General features: G+C 44.5%; 2 protein-coding genes across 3 annotated transcripts in view; both read right to left on the bottom strand.

Moving 5' to 3' along the window:
- Positions 1-6,911: 6,911 nt before the first annotated feature.
- On the bottom strand, positions 6,912-14,161 carry LOC134060336 (leucine rich adaptor protein 1-like). Of its 2 annotated transcripts, XM_062517007.1 has the most exons (3): positions 13,513-14,161; positions 8,457-8,878; positions 6,912-8,339 (listed from the first exon to the last, which is right to left on the bottom strand). In XM_062517007.1, the coding sequence occupies exons 1-3, from the start codon at positions 13,726-13,728 to the stop codon at positions 8,327-8,329; spliced, it is 651 nt and encodes a 216-aa protein (XP_062372991.1). In that variant the 5' UTR covers positions 13,729-14,161; the 3' UTR covers positions 6,912-8,326. The 2 variants fall into 2 exon arrangements, with proteins under 2 accessions (XP_062372991.1, XP_062372990.1); XM_062517006.1 differs by having other exon boundaries at positions 6,912-8,878.
- Positions 14,162-15,961: 1,800 nt separating this feature from the next.
- Positions 15,962-19,801, bottom strand: part of LOC134059770 (5,6-dihydroxyindole-2-carboxylic acid oxidase-like) — an 8,514-nt gene continuing 4,674 nt past the window's right edge. Inside the window, exons 4-7 of the mRNA XM_062516266.1 lie at positions 18,206-18,373; positions 17,613-17,789; positions 17,005-17,151; positions 15,962-16,485 (exon numbers count right to left, since the gene is read on the bottom strand). Coding sequence (XP_062372250.1) covers positions 16,283-16,485; positions 17,005-17,151; positions 17,613-17,789; positions 18,206-18,373 — 695 coding nt within the window. The 3' untranslated portion in view covers positions 15,962-16,282. The remainder of the gene's footprint in view (positions 16,486-17,004; positions 17,152-17,612; positions 17,790-18,205; positions 18,374-19,801) is intronic.

Genomic DNA, 19,801 nt, shown 5'->3' with positions numbered 1-19,801 from the left:
GACTACTGACCAAGAAATTGGCTGTAAACAGTTCAAAACGCCCCATAACGAGGAAATAGCCTGGAAAAAGGGCTGCCATTTTTTCCTATGGAGGTCTATGGGAGTGTCGCCACTCTGTTTTATCTACCGCTCTGATTCGGCCCACGTGGAGGTCTAACTCTGAATTATTCAAACAGCAAACTAAAAGCAAAAACAAATAAATAAATGAATAAATAATGGCAGAGACTATTTGCACCCGGGTGTAAATAATGAACATTACTATTTACACCCGGGTGCAAATAATCAACATTACTATTTACACCCGGGTGTAAATAGTGTAATAATCAACATTACTATTTACACCCGGGTGTAAATAGTGTAATAATCAACAATACTATTTACACCCGATGTCTAACATCCATGTTCTCTGTCAATAGGCCTGTGTATTTACCAGCTCTACAGTAGGCTAGGCCTAATAGTTTTGAACAGTTTTTAGCTGTTTTGCCATGTCTGGGTTACTTGGAAGTGATTATACAAATATTAGGGTAATGAGTGGTCATGTGGTAGCTTCATCAAAGACAAGCTACTTTAAAGAGTTGTTTTCTGAGTTGTCTTCCAGGCAGCGCTGCCACTGTTGACTTAAAAACACTTAATCCTACTCCTAACCTTAACCCTAACCTTAACCTAACCTTAACCCTAACCTTAACCTTAACCCACGCCTAAGCGCCTTCCAGGCAGCGTTGGGGGCTCAAAGTCAAAACACAACCTTTCTAACAACTACTGAAGCCTACTTCTACTTAACTCTACTCATAACTGAAATAAAACCAGTAAATCTTTGACAGGTTCAAAAAGCACAAACTCTTATTTGCCGCGAGGTAACGTCATCTAAGAAAAAAGAAGTCATGGTGCGTACTTTGGCAGGCAAAAAAAAAATAATAATAATTTGAGGTTCGAACCCAGCACCTCAAGCATGGTAAATCAGTCACTTTACCGCTGTACTGCGCCCCGTCGAAGAAGAAGGGGAGAATACTAATTATTGACTCACTTGTTGGGGTTGCTAGGTAACGGTACACAAAACAAAAAGATCGTGTTTCTTGATTGTGCTTGCAAACGGACGGCTTTACCCGTTCACTGAATAAAGTTTGTGGAAATTTAGCACCACTTTACCATCTCAAATATAGTTTTAATAATCCTAACTTGTTAGATTTAGGTAGGCCATCTCCTGCCAAGATGGTCCCGCTATGTTGGATAGCACGCATTTCCGGTTTGGGTGCAAATAAGAAAATGCCTCCATTCCACTATTTACACCCGGGTGCAAATAATCACTCCGATAAATAATCTTACATGAAAAACGTCTAAGCCCAGACTGGTGGTGGCTATCTGGATTGGGGGATATTGGCTGACACAATGAGACAACATATATCAAAAGCTCAAAAGTACAGTATGTTGCAAAGACAAACAACATGTCACAACAGCTGTAGTGACATGTTGCGCTTCAGTTCAGTGCGTGAGAAAAATTCCAACACAAAAAAAGAAAAGAAAAAAAAAACATTCTTCTGTTATCAACCTCCATCGAGCCCTGCCTGCATAGTTAGCGGTTTTCCCTGGCGTTTTTAGCCTCGAGCTAAATGCCGCCTAACTCGCTGTCGTCGCGCGTCGCCGGAGGGCCTGGTTCGCTTCCCGCCACTAATGACACTGCCGTCATCCGTACATGCCAGCCAGTCGCCGGAGCACGTGGTAGCTGTTGCCAAGTGAGCCATTATGATGGCGAGAATCACTCGGGGACGGCCTCCGGGTAGGGTCAGGCCCAGAGTCGACAGAGCAGACAGACGCTGCAGGCGTCACGGTAACGGCGAGCGACAACTCCGGCACTCAACCGAGCAGTGACAGTGGCCACCACCATTATGACTAATGTTTGGTCAATTAGCCTATTTCCTCTTAGCGCTCACTGGCATGCTGTATTTTTCATGCCTTTCTCCACAAGCCGTGACAGACAGGCAGACAACACAGGTTTGTCCTGTTTAAAAGATTAGAGATATTTACATGGCACAATTACCCTCACACTTAGTGAAAAGACCTAAATGGCATTGAGGTGAGCATTTGCTGAGACAGGCCTTTTTAGCTTCTTGTTTAAAATGAGCATGACTCAATGAAAGGACTTTCCTTCAAAACCAAGTATTATCTTGGTTACACAAGTGTTGACTATTCCCATGATTTGCTCGTCTAACATTTTCAGGCAGGAACTTCAACTTCCTGGATCTTTCAACTTCCTGAAGTCATTCAAAATTGTGTTCCTGTGTAACTGGGCATAAGATTTTCTTTAATGTTTCATAGTATTTTTGTCTGTTGTTGTTGCCTTGTATATAATGAAATGTTGCTCAACAACAGACAGTTGTCCTGGGATTCGGGCCAGATTCTCTCAGAACTTTCTCACACAAACATTGCAACCGCAAGCTCGGTTCATTTAATAGCAGCTTATAAAAACTGCACAAGCAACTAGCTGTGCCTGATAATGTGCTTCCTCGTCATCGGCACGGAAATGAAGACACAAAAATGTGTAAACATCTCATCATTGTCCAACTAAAAACAAAATTGACCCCTTGTGTGACCTCTTGAAAGAATTGAACGGAAAAAAAGGAGAATACTACCCTTCCCATGGGAGTCAATTTTGCCCCAGGTCATGCATGAATAGCCTACTAGAAAAAAAAATACAACAACATACGTCACAGGGGCAAGTTTATTTTCCAGACGAAAATACCCTTCTTGATAAATGACATTCTAGACAAAACACCATAAAACTTCAGCACGTCCAGTCCTGGTTCTCATCGCTGGCTCTCGTGTGTGAGTCGCTGGATTCCTTCCATTTCAGAGTAATTGCCAGATCAACGTTACGAGATGGACGCACGTGAGGTCTTAAGCGCACACACACACACACACACACACACACGATTTTGGAAAGATTCTTTGAAGATTGAAGTCTTTTAACAAATGCCCCCCTATTCAAATTTTCAAAAGACTCAAAAGACTATACTACAATCTTTCAGAAATCTTTCCCAAATCTTGTCCAAGTCTGTCAGCGTAAGGTAGGCTTAGCTGTATGGAAATCTGGACACGTGATGAAGAAACGCAGTTATGAGACACATAATAAAGAACAGCTTTCTAAAAAAATAATAATAACACTTAAAAAACGCACCAGGCCTGAAATGACTAGACGCTCGCTGCTCCTGTGTCTCATGTTGCTGATTTTTCCCCTCTCCTTTCACTGGAATGAGTTCTCAAGTGGACACTCACTCTGAGTCATATTCAGCCTGAAACTGAGCTCCAACTGGGCCAAAACTGAGCCAGACCTGTGGCAAACAGATTCTTTGAATACAACTGTTTTTGGTGAGTCAAGTCAAGGTTGAAACACAGCCAGATTAGGGCCAGAACACAACCAGATCAAGGCCAGATCAGAGCCAGTTCTTTTTATTATTATTATTATTTTTTAAGTATATTCTTTGTGCGTTTTATGCCTATTATTGACAGTATTATTAGTGACAGTGGAGAGTGACAGGAAGTGAATGGGAGAGAGAGCGGGGGTGGGATCCGGAAAGGACCACGGGGCGGGAATCGAACCCCAGTCGCCGACGTGCAGTGCAGGTGCCCCAGCCAGTTGGGCCACAGCTGGGGTTCAGAACCAGATCTGTGCGAAACAGATAATGTGTTTGAATAAAACTATTTGGCAGTCAAGTGATGAGTGCCAGGTCTGGGATGAATCTCAGTAGGGTCATGGCCAGATCAGAGCCAGATCAGAGCCAAACCAGGGCCAGATCTGTGCCAAATAGATCAATAGATCAATAAAATATCAAGTTCCGATCAGGGCCGGAACACGACCGGATCAGAATGGAATCTGGGAAAAATCAGAGCCAAAATTTGCTGCAGACTCTGTCTGGAGTGCTTTAATTTTCAGGCCCAGATGTCATGAACATTGCAACCATAAAATAGGCACTGGTCCAAAAAGATGAGTTGTTCTACAAGCGAGAGGCATAAAGTTCTAGGCAGATTGGGATGCCTTCCCCGAGGCTTGTGGTTTGTGCAGCCGAGGCTGGGGAGTCGTTTAGTGCCTGCGCGGGATAAAAAATGCGTGGTCTGGCTGTGAAGAAGACGGGACAGAGAGCGAGTCAGCAGATCTGACAGAAGCAGCAAAGCAAAACAAAAAAAGCGTCACGAGGAAAAGACCCGGCGCAGCCAGAATACATTTTCCTCTAGAAACTGGAAACCAAGGTAAGAGATTATTACCGCATTTCCCCCCCGGCTCTTAACAGAGCCCTCATCCAACCTTGGACCCTGGGACTTCTTGGAGACTATACTGCAAACTTACACTAGCCAATGAGACCACTTCTCTTATTGTATGAATGTATATAATCCAATCAGGCAAAGCTATGCATTCAAAAAAGCATGCAGACAATAAGTAGGCCTAAAGAAGGACCTCAGCCCAAGACCCTCGGCACGAAGGTCAGTCTTTTAAAAAGGGAGGCAGGCAGGACATAATAGTCAAATAGACTCATTTTCTCCCCGGTTCCCTTCAAGGGAGGCTTTGCATTGTGTGCCTCGCCTGGTTGAATTAATTCCTCTCCTCTCGGGCCACAATGGCCGTGAAGCCGCAGATCACAGTGGCTTTGATCCCAATGGCCCAGTAACCTATATCCCTGGCTCCGTCCACGTCCACCGGCTTTCACACTGACAGCTCCCCGGATAATACCTGGTGTAATCTTTCCAGCCGGCTGGCACGGGCCCAAGACCGTGGCTAATTTGTTAATGGATCTGGCCAGGGGTATTCCCCCCTTCTTTTTCTTTTTACCCCTCATGGGGCAATTATTAGCCCTCTCTATCCCCCCCCTCTCTCACCCACCCTTTTTCGACCCCCAGAGGAAATAATTAGGGTCTGTTGGGGATGAATAAATCTTTGTTTGGCGCCCCTCTGATCCTGCAAACTGTGAAAGCCTGTCCTCAATCCTTCCCTTCGTCCCCAGCAGCCTACTTGCTCTTGTCAGCCGCTTGTCCCAGTCAGCAGTGCGACTCAGGGATCTGCTTCCTGGAGGATAATGGCCCGCGAGTACTGTAGCCTAGCGCGGCTATTATACAGGAGTCAGGTACCATTTCAAAGGCACAGCTGCAGATTTTTTTTTTCTCTCTCTCTACTCCTGCAATGCCAAACAGATTAAATTAACACAAAACAAAACAAAAAAAAGCTTTAAAAAGCTTTTTTTTTTTTTTAAAACGCTGATGAATTGAAAGTGGTTTGATTTTTCATGCTCATCAAGCATAAAGAAGTGGAACAAGCGCAGAGAATCTAAAGCAGAAAGAGAGGTATTCTTCAATGACCTTTGACCTAGACAGGTGGTGGTGGTGGGTCATGTGTGTGTGTGTGTGTGTGTGTGTGTGTGTTGTGGGTAGGGGGGGGGGGGGGCATTTTACTGCCTAAAGTTGCTCCGTCTGAAATGGTTGTTTATTGTAGCAACAGGGCAACAGGGCAACGGAGTCCTCACCCAGCTGTTTGATGAACTGAAGACGTCCCAACAAAGGACCAATTGACGGGTGGCGGCAGCGAACAAGTGTGGACACCAAGTGGAACTAAGCCTCTAATCCTTTTGGTGAAAAAAGAGAGAGAAACTGAACAAAGTGTACCATCCTTCTCCCAGGAACTCTGATTCATCGTGAGTGATGAGGACACAAGCCTGACAAACCTGTTCTCTTCATTATTAGCTCGTGGAGTGAACCCTTAAAAAATACAGCTAGTCATGTCTCTGCTCAAACATTTAGGATATTTATATTCGCTTAAATATTCGCCTAGATTTAAGATGTTTTTGCTACTTGTTTGTTTGTATTCAGATAGTTGTGTGCGTGTGTGTGTGTGTGAAAGTTGTTGCTTCATCCATACCACCGCATATAGCTCTAGACAGACAATGATGTTTAGTCATAAGATTAGGAATGTTTTCGTTACAATTTATGTCCAACCGTGTCAAAAGGGGGCATAAGCCAGTATGTACAATGGATAATTAGGCTCTTAGTGTCAGTTGCTGTGGATTTGTGGTCTCTCTGTAGTGGTTTAGACTACATTACAGAGACCTTGGGGGCAGTTACATGTGAGGTAATGCAAGTCTATTTCAACCATTCCAAATTATGGGGGTTGTTGGAGTTTCCGACCCCGGACAAAGTCTGGTCAGAACATCGAATGACTGTGGCTGGCTGATAGCTCGGTGACCTCATTGTTAAACATTTTGCATTTTCATTTATACATTTTCTGAACTTTCCATTTTAAACTTTTAAAGAAAAAGTGTCTCAAAGTCTCACGAATATAAAGACTAGAGACTATACCAGACACTTCTGCTTTGTTGCTAAGTGCATTGCACTGGGTTTACGTCACACTCAATGACTCATTCAAAACTTCTATGCATGTTGCAGTCTGTTGTCTAAGCTCAATAAAAATGAACGTACATAAATAAATGACTAAATAAAAAAAAGAATAAAACACTTTTTGATGGAGTCATTCGTCCTCGGGCGAAGCTGTGAGGCAGAGCGCTAGCTAGCATTCATGTGGTGGTGGAGACGAGGCGTGCTCAGTAGGCCTGGCGCTCTCTCTCTCTCGCCGACTCTTGCCTCATAATGTTTCGTGTCTGTTTCAATTAAGTTAGACTAGTCATAAACACAGTGTCGAACAAAGCCCCGGAGGAGTGTCAAGAGAGCTTTACAACGCTATGATCTGTCGAGGAAGGCAGTGTGTGTGTGAGAGCGAGAGTGCATGCAGTAATTTAAGGATTTTTGTTTTAATACGGAGATCTTTTGGGGCTGGTATGTTTCCAGCTGGCTGTGCTACAAGTGGCTTTGTTCGTACTGCGTAGGAGGAGGCGATTCGGGTTTCAGTTTCAAGACAAGAGTGGAAGACACCAAGACGTTAAGAAAAAACACAATATATTATGCATTTTTCTCAAAACACTTCTTAACACCAAATACAAATAATAAATTAGAAGCACACCTGTCGAAAGTAGGCAACAACAGCACCTGCAACCAACCAATCACACACTCTCACACGCACACACACACACACACACACACACACACACACACACACACACACACACACACACACACACACACACACACACACACACACACACACACACACACACACACACACACACACACACACACACACACACACACACACACACACACACACACACAGACATGGTTGAGGCACTGTTATCATCCAGTTGCCAACTGTATATTTACATTGTTTTCACACATCTTAAGAATGCTGAAATATCACAACATCCAAAAAAAACAACAGATCTGTCTGCAATTTAAAATATTCAAGTGTTAAAAACAAGGCTAAATCTGTGTTTCTTTGGAGCAGAGTATGTGCCTTTCCGTAGTTTACAGGTCAGATCCACAGTCTGTGAAACACTGAAATAAATACACAATTTCAGCACGTCAAAGGTCCAAGAACAAAAAAACTTCCGCACACATCTTGGATCAACAGGTGCATTGGGGAAGACCAAAGGTCGATGAACATTGAGCTGAAGGAAAAAAGAAAAAAAAACAACTCCTGCACGCTGTCTCAGTTCATAGGGTGAAAAACAAAACACGTGGGTTTTTGGCATGACCAGAAATTGCACTTGGTAGCTCCTGCCACTTGTAATCACTGGAGGAAATGTCCGTTTGTGGCCCGTGATCCTCTCAGAAGCCAGGCTCCCAGCGCGAGCGAGGGCTAATGCCAAAATAATCGCTAAATCCCTTTTTACCACATATTACTCGGGTTAGAGGCCTTAGCCATTGTATCTGAGGAGGTCGGGAGGGGGCCTGGGTGGGGGGTTGAGGGGGGGTTAAGACATATGGAGGCACTGTTGCAGTCTTTGGAGGGAAATGTTCAGCGCACACATGCAGTGTTAGCCTGAGAGGGGACATTTGTGTCTTGTGTGCAAGATACTGAAAGTCTCTGGAGTGGTCTTGTTGTCATCACCATAAGAACGACTATTATTATTAAACCCTTATTTTGCTACCATCACATGAGTGGGCCAGGGCTCAGGGTGTCGTGCAGGTTAAGTGTGTTTTGCCTAGTGGTTTATTTTCTGGGAGGGGGGCATAGGGGTTGAGGAGGGGGGGAGGATTAATGCAGACTATGAGGAGGAGGAGGAGGGGGAGCAACAGGTTCAACCAGAGGAACTCAGTGACCTCCTCCCGCACTGTAGCCAACTCTGGGCCGTATCGGGGCCAAATGTGGGCCTGACGAGGACACAGCTAGCTACCCACTATCTGAGGCCCTCAACGTTGCAGCAACATTGCAGTCATCAGTCAGCAGCATACATTAGGTGGTGGAGCTGGGGGAAGCAAGACAGGGGGAAGAGTCAGTCCAACAAGGAGCCTGTCCCAGCTAACGGGCAGTTAGCCACAACAAGCTAAAAACAGCAGAAATGAATCAACCAAAAATATAGTACTCGTCCGTCTCCACTCGAGGACGCAGCGGCGGCAGGGGCTTCTTGAGAAGGTCCTCGTTGTCGTCGCCGTTGTCGTCCACGGTGATGGTGGACTTTTCCGGAAACCCGTTGGTCATTTCCGTTGGCGACGAGCGATTGGGGAGGTCCTCTCCCAGGTCCTCTTCTAGGTCCTCTCCGAGAGTGTCCAGGTAGCTGCCCACCGATATCCCGTCCAGGCTGTCGCTGCAGTCGTGGAGGCTGTTGCAACTGCCCCGCTGGGAGGTGTCCTGGCTATCCGATAGGCTGTACAGGCTGCCCGTCAGGCTGCTTTCGCGGCTGGCCACTCCCGCCCTCTCCTCCATCACCCAGCGGATAGACTCGATGCCCTCGTTGATGGTCAGGAGTTGGTGCATCAGCTTCACGTCGATGGCACGTAGGTGGGCCTGCAGTGTTTAGAAATCAACATGATTAGTTCATAAGCTTACGCTTCTTATATTATAATATAAGCCTTGGAGCATGACATTTGTTTATGCCTTTATTGGGCTAATCAATAATTAATTAAAAGTCCATCAATATCTCTGATAAGAGCCTGTCAAATTAATCCTAATAAAGATGGATGAAGGATAGTGGACGAAATACAGGTGTCACGTAATAAATTCCTTGAACCAGCTTAATGCGTTTTTAATTGGACTTTTAATTTCCATTGGACCTTGTAGATGTGATTCTGTCCCGGGCGCACTAATCTGATAACGCTAATGGCTGCCCGACAGGAAGAGCACGGCGATATCATAAAACCTGTTAACACCATCTGGTCCAACAGGTCTTGTGCACATGTCCTCTGGTTGACCTAGAGAAGGCCTCGCTGACACTCTGACACGTTAACCCTGCCTGTGCATTCCCCTTTGACCATAATTACCACCTCTTCAAATGGCTCAGAGTCGAGTCACTCAGCCGTCAGAAGGGAGTCGACTGATGCGTGCACACGCGTTGACACACACACACACACACACACACACACACACACACACACACACACACACACACACACACACACACACACACACACACACACACACACACACACACACACACACACACACACACACACACACACACACACACACACACACACACACACACAAACACACCCTAAAACCGCATAATTAGCAAATTAGAGAAGACAAGCGAGTAAGAGTGAGTAACAGAGCGGAAAGGGAAGCTGACGCAAACTCCACTCCCTTCTGTGGTCATCGTGGCTAACAGGCCTCGGTCCACTCCGTGATCATGAGGCCATATAGAGCCATATGGCAGGCCAGGCGTCAAAGCTGATAGGCCTATCGTCTTGTGCAGGCAACATGTGACTTTGAGACTTTGCATTGAGATTTGCGTGGGCTGTGGAAAACCAATACTGGGTTGATAGCCACCAAAATAAAAGTTGCCTCTCCTCCTTAAAAACAAAGCCATAAACCTCGACGGCGGCGGCGCCATTCGTTATTTTCATTTTCTGTATGATTCAGCACTGTTTATTTGAGCCCTGCTTTCACAAGGCACTTTACTGTGCAGGCAATTACAGGCACTTAACATGATAATCGCTCCCACGCAAGTTTATCACCCAGCACACATGGTGTGCACAGGGTACGGTCTGTGTGTGTGTGTGTGTGTGTGCGCGTGTGTGTGTGTGTATATGCACGTCTTGGTCATCATTTGCCCTACATATGTATGGGAACAATTAACATGCTCACATCTTGCACATTCTAAGCCAGGCAATCATAATAGGCTATACGTCCTGCTTATATGCAGATGTAGCCTATATAGCCAACACATGCACATGACTGCATTGTCAACACAGCTTAAAGGGATAATCCGGAGTGAAATGCACTTTAGATCAATTTTTCGGACTATTGGGAGTACATACGTTGAGTTGACACCAAAATCATGTCATTCGGATGTATTTTGAGAAAGTTCGAGTTCACCGTTTTTAGCCAAAACTCGTTAGCCTGTAAGTGACCGGGGCAGGTCCTTTCGCCACTACAAAACGCTATTTTTATACCTCTTCTACTGTTCCAAACAACACTACACTTACGTGGTAGTGAGTAGAGGGTCCCTAAAGCCAAACCGAAGTATCCCCACGTCTTTATGTGGTCGGATAGAGAGTCCAGAATGAATTTAATCGAGTCAGTACCTTTCCGGAAATGTTAGTAAAGTGTTGTGGAAGCGTTGCGCAGCTGCCGCAGCGACATTTCCGGAAGGTACTGAAGACGTGGGGATACTTCGGTTTGGCTTTAGGGACCCTCTACTCACTACCACGTAAGTGCATTCTATTGACTATATAGCTTAATATACTAGTCTAATATATAGCCTGGTATACTAGCCTACATAGCCTAATATGCATGACTGCATTATATTGACTATATATATATAGCTTAATATACTAGTCTAATATATAGCCTGGTATAGTAGCCTACATAGCCTAATATGCATGACTGCATGCTAATGTATAGCCTAACATGCATGGCTGCATTCTATTGATTATGTAGCATATAGCCTGATATGCATGGCTGCATTCTATTGACTATATAGCTTAATATACTAGTCTAATATATAGCCTGGTATACTAGCCTACATAGCCTGATATGCATGACTGCATGCTGATGTGCTGCCCCATGCAGCTGGCCTGATGAGGCAGGAGGCCCTGCAGTGGTTTGGGGCTGAGCTGAGCTGAGCTCTGACGGCAGTCCTAATGCGTTTCAGTGTTTGCTTTAGCGACTCCGGTCCAGCCAGCCTTTTCTGCCCTCCTGATGGACCGGCTCACTTTGGTCACGGCGGAATGTGCCGGACCGGTGCTTGTCATCTCAATTAACGGCCAGAGATGACTGAACCCATGCAGCTGCCGGACTGAGAGGAGGAAAAAAAAGTGTGTGTGTGTGGGGGGGGGGGGGGGGGGGCCTTGGTTACCGCGGCCGTTTACTTCACAACCAGTCCAGTTGCGGTGAAACAACAGTGCTATCACACAGCTGGAGCTGGAGACAAAGGCCGGTTAACTTTGCCACAATTACAAACAAAAATGGCCGATTCACTTCACCACATCACAAACAAAAATAGTAAAGTAAAAAGGGAGTGGTGTTACTGTGGAAACAGTATATTGTTACAGCATATTGTCCGTTTGTATAATCTTTCTTTGTGTTAGAAACTGTCCAAGCTGTCTAGGTCGTGAGATGAAGTACAGGCGTGTCACACAGCACTGGCTCACACTCATAACTCAAGCATACTCAAACACTAACAAGTATTCTGACAAAGCGAACTGACTCGTGTATGAGACTAGAGACGCACGTCTCTATGAAGACAAAGAAAAACACTGCTTGATAGGATTAAAGATTAGGAGGCTGCTATAAGAACTAAAGACCAGCTGGTTAGACCATCAGGTCCCAAATTAGCTAGTGACAATGACTAGCTAAACAAAGGGAAGAGGTAGTGGGGGGTATCCACAATGAAAACAATGATCTGATTTGGATTGAGAAACTAATTTCCAGGAGTGCGGTCATCGATGAGTACGCTCACAAATATGTGATTAGAACTTTCTGAGAGCTCTGCACTATGATGCCACAATTACCCTCAGGGAATTTTCCATTCTAGAACAGAGCTCTGTTCTAGAATATTTGCTTACTACATAAAGAACAATGAAACTATAGAATGTTCACTTAGAATTTTAGAAGGAGCCAGGAAATGAATTCACTCCTCAACAGGCTAGAGACAGAAACCAACACGTCTTATTTTAGTCACTTCAACAACTTCTTCTGGCTGCAGCACTAAACATAAACAGGAAACTACATCAGCCAATAGCTGAACATCCTGCACAATTCCAAACTCTTTTTCTCAATGGGAACCAACTGTTGTCAATCCCACAAGAAAAGAATAAAGTTCCAGCTCCACTTCCTTCCTTTCAACACACACACACACACACACACACACACGTGCACACATGTGGCGTGCACACACACACAGCCGCCACATGGCAACACAGTCCGGCCCTGAACACGGCAACAGCCGGCAAAGTCAGAGGAGTAACCAAAGACCCCCGACCCTGTCAGGCCATGGACAAGTCTTGACCATCTGCTCCGCTAGTCCTAATCATGACCTAAAGCCTTTAACTGGGGGGCATGGGGGGATACAGTCATTCTAATGTGTGTCATATGGACTAAAGTTCACCACAAGTACACCCATCTTTGCAAATGCCCCAATCTAAAAGTGAGTCAAAGTCTCATGTTTTGAAGTGTCCAGGGCAGGGTTGGTCGTGAGGTCAAGGCAGGGCGAGCGACACACACGTTTACCAACGAGGCGTGAATCACATCACGGCTAGCTGCGAGTGTGTGTGAATGGCCCATTCTGACCGCCTCTCACAGAGGGTGGTGATGTCACACTCTGGACGATGGGGCTGGTGCTTCACCGGACGAGCAGTCATGACTTCACAGGACTAGTAGTCATGACTCACATAAGATAAGATAGAAAGTTAATGTCTGTTTGCACGGAAATTTGTCTTGCAGTTCACCTTTCCACAATCCATACAAGAAGGCATTTTTTTTTTTAAAAAAACAGCACACACTGAAAAACAGCACATACAAACACACAATTGTGTTATTACTGGACTGATATGCATGCAACAGAGGGCTGGCAGTGAGACTTTGCTTAAACAGGGCTTTGTTGCTGAAATGGGTGGGGGGAAGGGAACGAAAGTACAAGAAAAGTATTGAAGTAGACCTAAAGTGCATTTTCTCTGTCTTCACATGAATGCACAGGCAAGCTCTAATCCAAACCAGGACATAGTAAATGACAGTTTCACAGGCAATTGCATAACATGGAATTTCAATAGAGGCCTATGGACATCACTATCAATTAGTTTCCAAATTAGATGCTTTTCAGATACAGGACCCTGATCTCAAGAGATATTTAGATATCAGTGTATGTGGCCAAACAAATATAGGCTACACACAGACTGCTCTATACTTCTACAGCTTTTAGTGAGGGAAGGAAGGAGAGTTTGAAACGTATAGTCTGTGGTCAGGGTAAATTAGATACTCACCATTTCCTGTTTCAAAAATAACATTTTGCTCTCCAGTCGCTTCAAGTCTGCAGACGTGTGGTTCTTCACAGTCACCGGCGTTGCGAGCCTCTTTTCCTCACTTTTAGTTTTCAGATCTCTCTCGTTGAAAGACCGAATGAGACTTTCTGGAACTTTGCGACCTAACTTGATCTCAAGATCCTTAAAATCCGGCAACCCGTTCTCTTCGTCCATCATTGAAATGTGATGTGATTAAAAGAAAACGGAATGAATAAATTAAATCAAAACGCGATTAAAATACCACAGTTGTTGTGGGGAATCCTGCCCACTGAAACGGTCACCGGTGCTCCTACAACAACACTAGGCAACAGTAGTTATCAGACTCTCTTTTCTACACTCAGAGTTGTCCACTCCCCTTTTTTTTCTCTGCGAGCATCCAAAAACGCGAATCACGCTTCATTTAAATTGGAGAACTACAGCTCCGACGAAACTGAATTATGCAGTAGTTCAGTGTGGATTACCCATCAGTGCAGTCCGCTGACCTATAACTTGCGAATAGCAAACCATCTCTGTAACTGGAGCAAAGAAGGATCCTAGGTTTTGTTTGGTCTGATACAGTCTTCCACGCGTCCTGGAGCCAGACAAAAGTCAGTGCGGACTGTGCAAGTCAGCATGCTGTATCAGTGACTTGGCGGAGTCTGTAACTTAAAACTCCAGACAGGTGGACCAGCTGACACGCCCTTTACCGTAATAGCAGGATTAGCAGCACTAAAGAAGCACTATTTTCGACGCGTAAATATTATATTGAAGCACACTTTACTTTCAGCATTTTATGCGTTGCGCATGGAATCATTATTTACCACATTGTCTCCAACATGTTTCGTTCCACTGTTTTACACCCAATCATAAGGTGCTAGCAGGCAATCAGAGAAAGACTGTTTTCAAATACAAAAAAGGTAATGTTGTGTCAATCCAAACACAGTATCACCTGTACTGGCTGCTAAAGTGTTACATTTGTCCCTGAACTATTTTTTTTTTTTTCATTTTCCAGTTGCTTGCAGTTAATATGCAAGAATGCAATAGCCTACTTTGGACATTTGGACAGTATGCATAATATACTGTACTTCTGAGAAGTAGGCTACATCTTTTTGTCCCATAACCGCTTATTTTTGAATGGGTCTCCAAGTTTCAGAATGAGCCTAATGCCTTAAACCTAGAGTTGAGTCTAGCCTATCGCTGGTGCCAAGCCCAATAAAACAACATTGCAAGTGTGAAGACAAACGATGTTAATGTTCTGTCAAAACCATGTTTCCCTCAGTATGGTCATACCGCTCAGGATTCGGCTGAGGACAAACACAGAGCACACTACTTCTGCACTATCGCCCTCTAGTGGAGGCACACACGAACAACACTATTCCTATCCAGCAAACGGGCATCTTCTTCTCTTTTTTCTTGTAATCTTGGGCAGATCTTCCGCAGGCATTTACATTATATTGTTACAATTACCATGCAAACGAAATATTCATAACAAGTCAATGAAACCAAGGCCAGATTTAAAAACATTGGATGTATTTTTACAGCCTACCTGTTCCACATCTCAGATCATTATTTTAAAGGTGAACTATGCAAGTTTTTTTTAAGCTTAATTTGCCTAAACAAATCAGTTTCGGAGTCATTGAAATGGTTATTTGACTTATTTCCGATTGAATGACGGCTGTCTTGCTTCCGTCTTGAGCGGAAAAACCACGCATGCCAGATTTGTGCCACCGGGACTGGCAAAAAGGAAGTCTCCAGCCTCGTGATCATGCTCATGAAAAGGCAGACTGACCGATTGAGGAGTGTTGTAGAATATACACGCTAAAGCTGTAGGGGAAGCTCTGCAAAGAAATCTGCAAGGCAAGCGTAAAAGGCGCAAAAAAGACAACCGAAAGCGAAATCGGCAATGAAATGGCCAAACCTGCATAGTTTCCTAGGTAGGCTACACTATGCAGGTGTACTTTTGACTACTGTAGAGCTCCCTCTAGAGTCTAAATATATATTTAATTTGCTGTTGTAAACAGCAAACTGCTTGTGATCTCGTCACACTTCTCACAGACTCGCAGCACTTAATTATCTAAGTAAGAACATGTGTGTATAGGCCTCATGTCATGTAACCTATAGTACATTCATAAAATCAACCTGACTCTCTGAAAAATGAAAATAGGATAAAGCACAGTTAAGGCCTCTCTATTGGGTTTAATCAACCCGGGGCCTGGGAAATGTAATCAGCATGAAAAGCTGGAAGGGTCTACTAGTCTAGGCCTTTTAGGCCTACACTTTCCATGTAGCCTTACTTCTTTCACTCGTTTATGAGGATTACATTGTTTATAATAATACACACACAATTAAAACTCAGGACACAGGACACACAAAACACACATTTTTTTCAAAATGGTACTGAAAAAGGGAAACAATTTTTTTTGGGGTGAATTTATTGTTTTCAACAACTAAAGTTAGAATTAGTGATCACCAGATTCCATTTTTATGGAAAACATTATACCCAAATATTATGTTTACAAATGTACATCATACAAGCATATATGCAATTAATCGTTAGCATCTACACTTTAAAAACCATTCATGGTCTGTATTTGAATGAATATCGTATCTTACACCTATAGGAAAATGAGCCTAACGTGAGTACATCAGATGAAATATTATCCGAAACTCATTAAATTATGAGTCTGTTTCCGACTTGTGTTTTAAAACAGAACGACAATAAAAAAAGTGGTTGGTTGATTTCTATTGACCCTCATACAACTGATTGTGTTTTGACTGCGTGTCTGTCATGGTCGTCATAGCGTTGGTACTGTTCTCCTAGCAACGGCTGCCTGCCCTCCATCTTACTGGCTTTGGAGCGCACGGCACAACTCGTGATGGCAAAGATGACCGCCACGACGATGAGAGCAGAAACCACAGTGATGGAGATGATCTCTGTGAGAGCGATAGGGCGAGCTGCAGGACAATAACAAAGCAGACAACACGTGAGTTTAGCCTATCATAACACAGGTATACACGCATGTGACAAAACACACGTGGGTTTAGTCTATCATGACACAGGTATACACACATGTGACAAAACACACGTGAGTTTAGTCTATCATGACACAGGTATACACACATGTGACAAAAAACACAAACACATAGATCTATTTGATCTGTTAATTTATACACAATGATAGAAATACCATTCACTATTAACAGTGCTGTTTGGGGAACTTAACGCTCCTAATTGTGTTTAGAATTTTTCTGTATAATATGTTATACACTTTTTCAGTTAATCTAGACTAAAAACAGATAGAGAGAGAGTTAAAACAACCTATCTCTACACAAGTTTATAAGAAATTGGCAAATTCCAAAGCTGTACACAAATATTAGTCCAGCTTATAAATAAATTGAAGGGGATTGTAATTCACATGAGCATTAAGTATTGCTCTTCCTTAGGAACGTTAACACGGAACACGGAACACATACCGGGCCACTCGGCCTCATAGGAATAGCCGAGGTTCTCCGGGGCCGTCAGAAACATCTCCACATTGGTTACCGGGGGCCAGAACGGAACCATGTTGTACTGCCTATTGTGACCAATGGGGGCATTCTCCAAGGGGTAAATAGCAGACTCTGCCAATAGAAAGAGAGACAAGAGACTATTAAGACTAATTTAATATATTATGCTAAACACTGTAAAAAGGACATAACTAATTGTATATCTCACTTTTCTTTTTGACAGGCCAAAGTTGGAATATGAAAGTAGCAACTGGTGTAAGAACATTTTGTTTCATCTTGGATGTTTCACATTATGGGGAGTTGTGCAATTCTATCACAATTATCCACTTTTAAACCTTTTTTCTCACTGACAGGTGTTGATTGTTCTTCGAGTGTTAAGACACTGGGAGGTGCCATCGCACCTTTTCATCACCTTTCCTCTCGCACCCTTTGGTTTCCTGCTACAGAAGTCGCGACGACAACACACTTCTCTTTCTAGTGGTGCGACTCTCTAGGCTCTGATTGGTCTGAAGTCAGACGTTGGCCACAGCCAGCCCATTCCAAGCGCCACATGCTGCGCCGGGCCACACACTCACCAGGGTGCCGGCGAAGCCACTCGTCGAAGATGGCGTCGGTGAAGGTGTGCAGGAGGACAAAGATGGGGTCGTTGGGCGAGAGGTGCGTTTGCCCTCCGGTGCCGTTCAGGAAGAGGTGGGCCAGGTTGTGCAGGCTTCGCACCACGGGGTCGTAGGTACCCTGCGGGTGGCTGTAACCTGCCAACCGTGAAAAGAAAACATGCGTCACCGTTGGTCTGACCGAGGTGCCCTCTGTAGACGACGAGGCTGAGAGGTCTTTATCAGTGAAAAACATGATTGTGGAAGCTTACTTTGTGTTATTACTTCAGCGGAAAAAATTACTGAAAAAGCCCTTAGGGGCATTTGACATGGACTTAAATGTTGTTGAAAGGCTCCTTAAAACCCCTTACCTTTATCTTTCTTTCTCAATCTCTCTGTCTCTCTGTCTATGAATCTCTCTTTCTCTATTCATGTATTTTTTCCACTCCCTCTTTCCTTCCTTTCTTTTCACACAAAGACTGAGAGAGAGGGACAAAATGGCCCAGATTCACAAGACCTGACCCCTCTCCACACACACACACACACACACACATATCTACAGACCCCTCACTCACCCTCGATGGAGTTGCGGAAGCTCTCCGTGGAGGTGGAGTAGAACGGTGGCGTGTCGAACATGTTCACCTCCAGACAGTCGGCCACGTCTTTCGGCTCCGGCAGCCTCTGCACCATGGGCCGGGCCACGTTCCCCGCCGGATTCCTCCGGATTGGGCTCGTCTCCGTGTCTGCAGGGGGAGAGGATAGATAGATAGATAGATAGATAGATAGATAGATAGACAGATAGACAGATCGATAGATAGATAGATAGATAGATAGATACTTTATTGATCCCCATGGGGAAATTCAAGGAGGGCACAGGAGTGAGGGTGGGTAAAGGCCATGATGGTATGATATTGTGCATTCCATTTGTACATTACATTACATTTAGCAGACACTTTTTTTTGCCAAAGCGACATACAACTTGGTAAAAAACATTTAAGGGGGCGTGCCGTCACGTCATTTTGTGTAACTTTGCGTTATTCTTGTTTTTCGGTCGTCTTACTACTTGTGAAAAGAGCCCTTTGGACAACTGGATTGCACCAATAGAACTGGGGTGAGTGAAATAGCAGCAACATTTATTTCAGTGGCCCATGCAAACCAAGAGTTAAGCAAGTAGGTTCCACTTTACAGATGGACACAATGGTAAAGACAGAGCGCTGAGATACTGAAAGGTAAAATGTTAGCGTGTGTTGTGCAAGTGGCAGCAGCATCCAGACCACATGCATGGGTTCAAGTGCCAATGGTGGCCTAGATACCCCACCGGTAGCCAATCCCATACTCATATTTCTCTCCTCTTGTGTCCTTTCCCTCTCAACTGTGCACCTCTATGCACGGAAATCATCACCATACTAAGCTCAATCTTTTAAGATTGAACACTAGTATGGGGAGGCTGCGCTTTGTTTCTACTGCACAAGAGGCATGATCAATGGGCATTGTTCAAATGACTCCATACGCTTGGATAGTCCTTCAACCAATTATCAGACCAACGATCCGGTGTGTCTTTTGGATAAGCTAGTTTCTGATTGGGGCCAAAGGTTCTGACAGCGAACAGTGGATATAGATGTGCAGGTTTCCAGCCTGAGTTGCCGGGCGAAATCCAAATTCGCCGGAAGTTCAGGCAGGGTTCACTCAGCCTAGGGTTAAAGTGCCTATGGAGGGAATGAGTGTGAGGAAAGAGCTGAGACACCATGTGGTGTAGGGCTACACAAATGAACACTTAGCATGTCGTACTCAGCAATACTTATTTTCTCTCTCTCGAGTGCATGTTCCCTAATGTGTTCCTTCTGTTAGGGGCTGTTCTCGAGGTCTGCATTAGAGATGTCCTAGGAGCTGAGCCACTTAGCACTGAACACACAGAACACTTAAGCATTCCCGCTGTGTGTTGTTGTCAAATATGATTCCCCTTGATGTAGAGCATGTTCCCATGGAGATCGTCCTGATGGAGCTCATTTCAGGAGGAGAGAGGGCTCAGATGCTGACGTCTCTTTCAGACGATGTCTCCAGCAGGGGACATAAGTGCTACTAGGCTCCACTGGTTTATCCAACGACAGGTGCTCTTTAGTGATGTGGGTACAGTTCATGAAGACCACAAAATCTTGGCAGTAGCTGGTAAC

The sequence above is a fragment of the Sardina pilchardus genome, chromosome 16, assembly GCF_963854185.1.
Source record: "Sardina pilchardus chromosome 16, fSarPil1.1, whole genome shotgun sequence".
NCBI lineage: Eukaryota > Metazoa > Chordata > Actinopteri > Clupeiformes > Clupeidae > Sardina > Sardina pilchardus.
The sequence above is the reverse complement of the archived record's forward strand: the minus strand, read 5'-3'. Positions and strand labels throughout refer to the sequence as shown.